This window comes from Pinus tabuliformis, chromosome 5_2 (assembly GCF_031772625.1).
Source record: "Pinus tabuliformis cultivar Carrire ecotype Pingquan chromosome 5_2, CPIR1, whole genome shotgun sequence".
NCBI classification, from domain to species: domain Eukaryota; kingdom Viridiplantae; phylum Streptophyta; class Pinopsida; order Pinales; family Pinaceae; genus Pinus; species Pinus tabuliformis.
The window spans coordinates 406758578-406769861 of NC_142306.1; the positions used below are offsets into that span (position 1 = coordinate 406758578).

The 11284-nt window shown below is 33.4% G+C and overlaps 1 protein-coding gene across 1 annotated transcript; it reads right to left on the reverse strand.

Moving 5' to 3' along the window:
* Positions 1 to 5620: 5620 nt before the first annotated feature.
* On the reverse strand, positions 5621 to 11065 carry LOC149159245 (protein SKU5 SIMILAR 14-like). Its single transcript, XM_089433446.1, has 9 exons — positions 11052 to 11065; positions 8177 to 8303; positions 7969 to 8078; positions 7607 to 7877; positions 7361 to 7466; positions 6840 to 7182; positions 6165 to 6539; positions 5974 to 6052; positions 5621 to 5833 (listed from the first exon to the last, which is right to left on the reverse strand). Exons 1-9 carry the CDS (start codon positions 11063 to 11065, stop codon positions 5621 to 5623), a joined length of 1638 nt encoding a protein of 545 aa, XP_089289572.1.
* Positions 11066 to 11284: the final 219 nt, after the last annotated feature.

The following is an 11284-nucleotide window of genomic DNA, read 5'->3' on the forward strand; positions in this document are numbered from 1 at the left end:
AAGATTTTTTGTTTATTGGAAACTTCCAATCCTTTCCATAAGGCTAAGTACTCTGTTTGATTATTTTTGTAAGGCCAAGAATGACCCCTCCCTCTCCTGCCTCCCCTAAAACACATAATTCTTGATATAAATTTAGCTATCCAATATTTGTAGGTGTATCCAATATCAATATTCCTCCCAAACTCATAATTACTCTAATTTCTCTTTCTTTTAGAGTAGTTTCTTCTTTTAATTTATTCTTCTCAAACCTCCTCTTCTCTCTCATATTTACATTCATTAATTAATTAACTCCATTATTGTTCCTTTTTAATGAGTTTCTCCCATAGCATCCAACCTTATTGATATGTATGTAATATCCTTTTAATAGTGTCACTTCCATAAATATTTAGCATTCTAGGTATTCCTCAACCTCCTCTGGCAAGAAAAACTCTCCCTTCCATATTTTAGTCTTTTCACCATAAATATTTTACGTAATCTCGTAGAGCATCTACCTTATATCCTCACCATTAAAGTTTTTTTAATCCTAATAATTCCACTCAAACAAATCTCTTATTAGAGTTATCTTCCATACTTATAGTCCTATCCTAGTTTAATTCCAAGTAATGTAGCTATGGGTTGCAAGGTTTTATAATGTAGAACATCATAATAAAAGAAAAAACAAAATTACTATATACAGTGAAATTAACACCCCCACACACACAAAACCTCTATATTTAATACCTTAATATCTCATAGGATTAGAACTCATGGAAACATATTTTGTCGGTTTTGAAAAAAATGTTAGAATCTCGCTTTCTCCCCCACGGTCTCGATGTGTGTTATACCATTTGTAATTCCCTAAGGCAAAACCTCCTTATTAATCAATGAATTATAGTAAGTACATAATCTTAGATGTAAAAGTATCATATATGCACTCAACTACTATAACTTTAAATCCTTTGTCTCAAGTGGATTTCCACGTCAGTAATGTTTATATGAATTCCATCATTTTACCTTCTTTCTCCCACCAACATTGCCTTTTCTCTCTTCCTTAGAAAGGATCCTATCATCAACCTTGTCAGTCATGGTCCCATTGGCATTCACCTCATTAAAAAACGTTATTCTCTTATCAACGACATCTTTCATATAAGAACCTTCTCAATCATTACTTAATTGGGAAATTACTTGTTGCAAATTATCTTGTTTATATTTAGATTACTGGAAATGCCTCTTTTGGTGATATCATTATCAATAAATCCTCTAAAAACAATTTTGTTGTAGGTAACTTTGTTTGTTGTAACTTCTTTGTCAACAATGAAAATAATTATCTTGTCAAGATGTTGTTATTGGCACATTCTTTGTTGGTAGTATCTTATATATATATTAATGAACTATTGTGTCTTTTCTTGATGACCCTTATTAATGCTGGAGTAATTTGTTAGCTAAATTTAGGGACAATATGGTCAATGTAGTGAACATGTTTAACCATGGTCATTGGAGTTAATTGTGGTTAATATTATCAAAAAAGGTTATGGGTTAGTGTTGACCTGATTTTGGCTCAACAGATTGAAAAATGTTAGAAATTAAATAACAGAGCAATAAAACACATAAAATATTGTGGAAACACAAACATAGAAATGCATAAAACAAGAGAGACATAGATATATGTGGTTCGCCCAATTTGCGCTACGCCCATGGAGAAACAACCAATCCTTCTTTTATATTATCTAGCAAAATGAAGAGATACAACCTACAAAAAATATGTTGTAATTTCCTCTTTGCTCTCACATAGTCTCCTCTCTCTCTTTCTCGCACAGAATAATACATAGCCACAATACAATTCCCTCATATAAACTGTGGGTTGCCTTCTATGGTAAAAAACCCTAAATTAACATAACTTCTACTATCAGATCATATGCTTAATGAATGACCGAGGTTGACTACGAAATTACAATACTCTAATGAACGAACGAGGTTGACTACGAAATTACAATACTTTACAAGGCAAATTTTCATCTATTTTTTACTTCAGGGACACTGCCCCCGAACCCCTACCAAGGGAGGGCTCATAAAATCGCCATCGTCTCCCCTTGGACCCCCGTGACGACGATCATACAGGTGGTGTTGCCACCCCGTTAGAAACAAGGATCCAACGTGGCTAAAATGAGACCTCTTAATCAAGAAGATAATCAAGCTCCACACCAAATACAAACATCAACAATATGCATTCTATAATAAGCATTTTGTTTTTTTTCAAAACTTCATGCTTACAATCTTCATATTGTTTGATGCATAATTATGAGTTTGTACAATTTTTATCTTTTTGTTTTACATGTAACCATTCCATTCAATCTAGTTCAATTTGCATAAATGCAATCCTTATTTGTGATGTCTCACAAACACATCATACATCATCTTTCTCACAATTTTTAACATTTAATACTAATTCATAGTTATAATTACAAATGATATACCTTCTTTGCATGGATCAATCAGATAGTTTGCCATCATTATATTTAAATTATTCATAAATTTTGATAGTTTTGCTATTGCTTATTTGTTTCATTATTTATAACATAAAAAAATATTGTATTCATTAGAACATCCGATCTTTTGACTATAAAATTTATCATAGAATTTTGTAACTTAATTTTCATAGTCAAATTATATTACACATCTAATTATATTGTAATGGATTATTAAATCACACATATTCTTCTTAATTGTAAGTTTCATTAAATGGCGAGTCTCTTTGAAGATTTTTGTAGCAACCAGCTAGCACTTATGAAAACTTATTAACAACCTGAAGTGGTTAGTCTCTATGAGAAGTTATGTGATGACATACCTAATTTTTTTTTCTATGAGAAGTTACGTGATGACCTAAGTAATTTTTTTTATTACAAATTGTGTAAGCAAAATAAATTTTGGTTCATTTTTTTATCAACTATTATGATTTTTTTGTTTTATTTTCATTTTATAAGTTATTTCATTAAGAAATTAGGCTTTCCATTTGCGATATATATATATATATATATATATATATATATATATATATATAAAAAAGTAGAATATTGCACAAATCTCTTATATAATATACATGTGACATCGCATTTGTTTCTATCATATCTGTTTTGGCATGAATTTATCAAGCCCTTTAATATATATGTTAATCAAAATATAATGAATTATTACAATTTTTGAAAAGGTTGTTGTAATAAAATGGACAAGAAAATATACTGTGTTACATAGTAAAATATATATGTATGCATAATGCTTTGTAACACTAGAGCTTAGCCTCCCCAATTTTACTTGAAATACAAACACCAACAGATTAAAAAAAATTCCAAAACAACGACCGATTAAAAAAAAAATCTTAGCCTCCCCAATATTTTTTTGAATACAAACGGCAACCGATTAAAGAAAGAAAAAAATAATAATAATATTTTAATATATTGGTATATTTATTTAATATAAATTATTTATTTTAATTATATTTTTTATATTTAAAAAAATAAAATAACCCATTTTACTTGCACACTTCATATCATTACACTACATTTTAATTTTAATTTTATATTTTGACAAAACAATAATATATTTTAAATTAGAATTACTATGTTATACACTCGATATCCTCATTTTAATTTTATTATTTTTAGAAAATAATAATACTGTTACCATGTTATACAATTGATATCTTTTTCAATCTTCTTCTTAGTAGTCTACATAAAGCTTCTCCTCCGTCAATAAAATAATGGTTTAAATAACGCCAAAAAATATGTGGCGCTACTTCATTGTTTAATATTAAATTGATAATAACATAATAATTATATTATTATATGTTTTTATATTTATTTTTTAAAATTGATTTTTCTTTTTCAAAATATTATAAAATATTATTATATTAATTTATAATAATTAATTTTATTAAGAGTATAGATTTAATTTTAAAATAAATATATATATTTTTAATTTTATAATATGAATATATATAATTATTTATTTTTAATATATATAATATAATTATTTTTATTTTTAAAAATTTCAATATAATATAAACAGTAAAATTTCTATTTTAATAAATTATTATGATGATGGTTAACGTCTATTAAGGTCAAATTTTGGTCTATCAGATCTAAACAAACGAATTATTTAGTTTGATTTAAGATTTTATTCCTATAAAACTTGGAGAGAAACTCTTTGAGTTCACTATAATTTTCATATAGTAAAAGGCTAGAAAAGTCAGTATTGCAATAGAAATTTTGAAAATAAGATCTAGAACGACATTTATACTCTTATAATAATAATAATAATATAAAAATATAATCTCACTATTTAACATTTTTAACTTTGCTACGCCCACATAAAACATGTAATATATTCGAGTTCCACGTAAGCAATATTAACTCAAGCAACATGTAATATATTCAAGTGCCACCTAAGCAATATTTACTCAAGCAACATGTAATATAATCAAGTGCCACCTAAGCAATGCTAACTCAAGCGCCTTATGGCATGAAACATCGCTACTTGTTGAAGTTTGATTTGTTTGACCACCGCGCATCGTGAGACTTCTTGTGGTAAGTCTTCAAACACCTTTAACCACAACCATGTCTTCACGCCATGTGCACGTTCCTGGTTTAACCGGTGAAGCCGCACAACCCAAAGTTCATAGTTTCGGGTCAAAAGTATTTAGGGTTGTAAATTTATCAAGCCATGTGACCATTAATAAGGGATTTTATAGTTTCTTCTAAATAGTTTTTCTTGGGAATAATAATGGTGGTCTGGTATATAAACTCAGTTCGAAGGACGTATTGAATGTAAATAAATTAAAATTAAAATGAAAATTAAATTTATAATTATTATTTACAGATTTAAAATTTTTATTAAAGTGAATAGACATGTTTTGAAAACTAGGAATGCTACAAGCAATTGTTTTAATTTTGTAATGACATTGATCGTGGAACTTCAATAATCAAATTTTCTTTTATGAAAGCAAGCAGTGAGACTATAATGGTGATTTAAAACATGTAGTCATTTATCAACTATCTATATTAATAAACTTTAGAAATATAAAGGTGATTTAAAACATGTAGTGATTTATCAACAATTCTATATTAATAAACTTTAATAATCAAAATTTCTATTTAAATAATCCAAACAAGTATCAACCTTTCATTTTCTTAAAATTATCAATTTTTTTCGTTGGCGTATTGTGTTTATTCGTCAGATATCAAAGATGTTTTGCATAGCTGGCGTACCTGGACTGAATAATACAGTGGGAGTTGAAGAACCTTCATGTCCATGGTGTTTTTCAACATTTTGAATATATTGATATTGACCAATGGTACAGTAATGTGCTTTTAAGAATAAGCATGCATTTCAGTTAATTACTACCTCATCAAAATTACATCTTGAATGTTTAATATATGAAATTATGGTCCAGTAATTTTGCTATTTGTCACAGGTTTTATATATGAAATCATACTCCAGTAACCCATGACAACTTCCCCAAAAAAATTTAATCGGTTCGACATAAATCTGACCTCGGCTCTTTATTAAATGGATGCCTTCCATTTTATTTCAATAAAAAATAAGCTAGAGGAGCTTGCACAATGGTTAAGAGATTCTTGAAAAACATCTACTGAGGGACGCGTGGGCGGCCTCTAGCCTTCCCGCAGAGGACAGCATTGTGAGGAATATTAAATTCATCTCTCAGCGATCGCACGGGAGACCTCACTCTCACATATGTTTGCTGACCCAGGAATTGGCGTGGCCATGTTTCTGACCTCACGTTCCACATTCCTGCGTTATCAAAAGTTAAAAGAATAGCAGTCCATGACTGTGGATACACCTGCGTTGAAATAGGTCATTGTATTAGCTGCATGGGATGTGCCAATAAAACTAAGAGATTGGCATATTTAACATTGTAAACTTATTTGCCATAAGAATGTACATAGAAAAAACAGGAGGGAACGCAATCGATTTATCAACCTGGGTTGTGCAACGAGAAACTGCATCGAAGAGATTGTATCCATTCCTACTTGCAGGTGTCCATGTACCACCTTCCATTCTGTAGAGCAAATGAGAATAGAATCAAGTCAGCTAAAACCATAACCACGAGTCCAAGGCACCATTGTCAAGACACAAGCAATATAGTTCATGCATTAGAAATTAGAAGTTACCCCACTACAAAGAAGGAATATCCATCCAAATGCCATGACTGGACGGTGTCTTCATTGTTCTGGAACACAATCTCAACAAAAGTACGGTATTCCACATTTAGCACAGCACTCTGCATATAGCTGCTAGATGAAGATCCACCGTTAGGACTGTCAGAAATGCCTCCCATGGTGTACACTCCGCTGATGTTGTAGTAATCTGCAAGTTGCATCGGTGTGGTGGGACGCACGAAGGAGACACCATTCACTGCATAGCGTTGTCTGCCATTGATGATGGGGGCTGAGTTTGCCAGTATTATTGTTCGAGTAATGTTGACTTTACCATAGTGGTAAGATCCTTGTGGATTGGGACGAGCTGCACTCGCTGTCAAGTTCCATCTGCACAACAATTGCCATTCAAATTTTGAGAACTTGAGTACATATGATGGGCCTAACTCCTACCAATCACCAATCCCGCACTAGATGGGTATGTTAACATTCAACCCTGATCTGTACATGATTTTTCTTCTAATTTAATTTTTCATAGCCATCCCCACTTTCCTGTAAAAATCCTAAAATATTTGCAATTATACAGCTATACATGCATCTGTGACTGTCTCTATGTAAAGTCTCTACGTATATTCCCACTTGCACATAAGCATTATGCGAAACCCAAAGTAGGAAGGCTAAGAACCAAACCTGATGGATCTGGCCTGATTCACAGACCAATCAATGTCGGTTGGACCCTCTGGAATTGGTCCAGAAACCTGCTTCTGGGAATTGCTGTAGTGGAAAATCCCACTAGTAGAAACAACGGGAGTTATGAAACGAGTAGATGCAACCATGTAATAGTCCTGAGGTGGCTGATCTGCAGTGACGAGAACAGAGTAGGTTTGGCCAACGTGAATGTCTAGAGAATCATAGAGAGTTTGAACGGTGTGAGATCCTTCCACCTCCACAAGCTTCAATTTGTGACCCTGAATCCTGAAGTTCAAAGACGATGACAATCCCACATTTGAAATCCGGAGGCGGTATGTTTTTCCTGCACATGAACAGATGATTCATTTTAAATTTATCATAAGAGAAGTAAACAAATTGAGCAGGTAGATCTGCCATTGGATATATAAAAACACAATGGATCTTGTGAAACTTTCATTCCCTGACACCACCTATACTAGATCTAGCACATTGCTTTGTTATAGAGATTAGCAATCTGATACCTTGATCAACTGTAATTGATGCTTCGTTTGGTAGCCCACGGCCATTAATGAGAACAGCATCAGGATTACCAAGAGATCTGCCCAAGTCAAGTGTTCTTCTGAGGATCTGCCCAAATGTAGAAAATGGTCAGAGATTGTGATGCAGTGCAGGAGAACATTCCAATGGACATGCTGGTATTGAACATAAACCAAATCTCTTTAAATTCCAAAGATGTATTTTGTTTTTGGGATGGATGAATAACTTACTATTACGTTGGACTTGTACCAGTCACCTATAAGCAGAGTGATATCACCATCAGGAGGAGGGAATGGAACAGGGATGAGGGGCCTGCTAGACACAGTTAGTCCTCCAAATCCCCCTGCCGCTTTCTGCATGTACATCGATGGAAAGTAGTAGTAGCTTCCTATCTGATCCTTCACCTGGAATTTGTATGTAAAGTTCTTTCCTGGTGGTATAGGGCAGTTTGTTCCAAAAACCCCATCTTGCCACGAATTCCTCCGTTGCTGGACGCCACTCCTGTAGCAGAACGTGTGTAAGGACCTCCATGCATTAAAGAAACCCATGAATTCCAATCAGCCAATACACAGAGAGAACCGGAAGAACTTACCAAGATATTAAGAAAGCCTGATCCAAGTTGTTAAACACATTCACAACAATGTTATCATTGGTAACACTGTCAATCTGGGGTCCCGGGAATTGACCATTGATTAGAAGTCCCTGCAACAACACACAATGGATCTCAGATAAATCCTGGCAAATCAAAGTGAACTATAAATGTTGTCATTGAATGAGGCGGGAAATTCTTTAAATTATACCCGTTGAGGGATACCAAGAGGCCATATTGTACCCCATGTAATGTTCCATGTAAAGAATCTGTAGGGATCTTCTGCTAGAGAATAGCCAAAAAATGCTACGATAAAAAACACACAGATCACAGCAGGCCTGTAGGAATCCATTGAATTCTTCTTGAAGATATTTGGCCTTTCCTCAGAACCTTGCTTTATATGCTTATTGATTTTCAGCAAGATCGTCTTCCTGCAAAATGGTTTCCTCCGTATATTGACAACTTAGTTTCTTCAGAAAACTGCGGCCAAACAATACAGATCTTGCAATGACTAACGACAATTAAAACATTTCGAAGCAGTTAATACCTTACTCCAATTTTGTTGTATAGACCCAATAACAGAATGCACTTTAAAATAAAACCTACACAAATAAGCTTATTTGAATTTGCATTCTGTGACATACCTACGTCTGACTTATGAATTCTTTTTCGAATGTTGTACCTATGTTTGTATTTATCCTTACATTGATCTATAAGCCTACCAGAGTTAAGGTGGTATTGAGGATAGAACCTGAGGCCTCGTCTGTCTGGCTCTTTGCCTCTGTCAGCAATGCAAATCAGCAAAACCTCACACATACAGTTGAGGTTGAATGAATATGGCAAAGTGGGTGTTGTATATAAAGCCATACTGATGTCATATACCAGCTCATGACAATCTATCACGCGGAGAATTCCGAGTTCCGAAGAGACGACACAAAGAATTACAAATCAATACAGCGTATAGACCAGCCATCTAACATAATGAAAGAAAAAATAAAATTACTATATACACGGAGACTTAACACAAAAATATCATCTCTTTATTCGATATTTTAATATTAACACACAAAAATATCATCTTTTTATTTAATATGGTTTGATAGATGTGTAAGCTATTTTTCATTTTTTTTATACGTTAAGATGGAAAATGGCCTCAATTTATATATATCAACCACACCACACCTGTTTTAATTGAAAGTTGTTGAATTTTTATTTTGATTATTGATTTTTGGAATATTTTGGAATCCTAGAGACATGATTAAGGTCAAAAAGTTGACCTTACTCCTATTCATTTGATTATGAAATATTTCCAAAATTGACAATCAACATAAGGATTGCTATTGCAGGCCCTGAGTGAGGAGGACTATTAGACCATGATTGACTATTGTTGATTATGGCTAAATATGTTCAACCTATGCTTGACGATGGTTTATTATAGTAAACATATAGTTGACTATGGATGACCATGGTTTTCACATCTAACTATAGTTGATTATGCTAGGTTATGATTGACTATGATTGACCATGCTGAGTTATAGTTGACAATGATAATAACATATAGTGACCATGGTAACTATGCTGACTATGTTGACCTATAGTTGACCATGGTGACCATATTGACTTATAGTTGACCATGTTGACTTATAGTTGAATATAGTTGACCATGGTGACCATGTTGACTTATAGTTGAGTATAGTTGACCATGGTGACCTTGTTGACCTATAGTTTGCCATGACAACCATGGCTAACCATGGTGACCATGTTGACCTATAGTTGACCATGATTACCATAGTTGATCATGGTGACCTTGGTTGACCATGTTGACCTACAATTGACTGTAGATGAGCAAAACTTATAAGAGTTCTAATAGATCATTAGTTGACTATGTTTGACCATTCTAACCATTTTTTACCATGGTTGGCCATGTTGAGCATGGCTAAGCATGGGTTGAGAAATGGTCGTCTAAGATTGACTATAGTTGACCAAAGATGACCACGGTTGATTATGGTAGACCAAGGTTGACCATGGATGACTATGTTTGACCATAGTTGATAATGGATAGCTAAGGTTGACTTTGATTGAACACGACTAACGATGATTGATAATTCTTGACAATGTTTAGCCATGTTTGACAATTGTTGAGTTTGCTTGACAATAGTTGAGATTTTTTAAACATGGTTGACTTTGGTTAACATATGGTTGGCTATGGGTTTACATGGTTAATCAGGGTTGTTAGCATTTACCTATAAGTAACTACAATCAACGACGCTTCACCATGATGCCCAAGTTGACTTTGGCTGACCATATTCAACCATGTTGTCCATGGTTGACCAAGAAAAACATTATTGAACATGGTTTAATAATGTTTGACCATGGTTGACTTATTTAGACATTGTTGACCAAGGGTCAATCATGGTTGACTTATTTAGACATGGTTGACAATGATTTTGTTTGTCACGTTGCAATGTCCATTGTGATGACATTTGTGGATCATCACATTACAACATCATTTTTTCATTACATGGCAATGATGTTTATTGTTTATTAGTTTGTGATGTTTGTTGTTTATCACATTGTGATGACCTATGTACTTCATCACATGCAACGTTGTTTGTTGGTCATTGCATTACGACATCATTTGTTGTTTGTCACATTTCAAAATAATTTATTATTTGTGACATTGTGACGCCAATTGTTCTTCATTGCAACATCATTTTTTTTGTCTAAATGTACTTCTATTTGTTTTCCCATATTGATTATGTCTAATCAAGTTTGACCATGTTCACCATGGTTAACCATAGTTATCTGTAGTTGTAACATACCCCCTTCCACAAAAATCCCATACTAAAGGTAGAAGAGGGTGTTACTATCATTAACCCGACCTCCAATGTCCTGTTATGGAAATAAGGCCATAAATTTTCTCATTCTTTTAGCTTCCTTAAAATTGAAAATTAATATCACCATCATTTCCATCTCATCAAGTCCTTTTCATTGATATAAAATTTACGTCAATATGACTTATGGATCAAAAGTTATGGCCAATTTAAGGTTCATCCATTATATTATGCCATCTTATCAGGGTCTACCACATGGCACCCATGTGGTGCCTATGTAGTCACTCCATCACTCCTGGATAAGTCCACGTGGAAGGGAAGAAACACACGCATAATTCTTATCATAGTCAGGGTCTGTCTACATCACTACAATTGGAGAACCATCTTACCATGTCTTAACTACCGACCCCTGGCCTAGCTGACTCTCAACCCACCTGGGTCCCAACCAACCACGGGGGCTTCACTGGGGAGCACCATACCACATG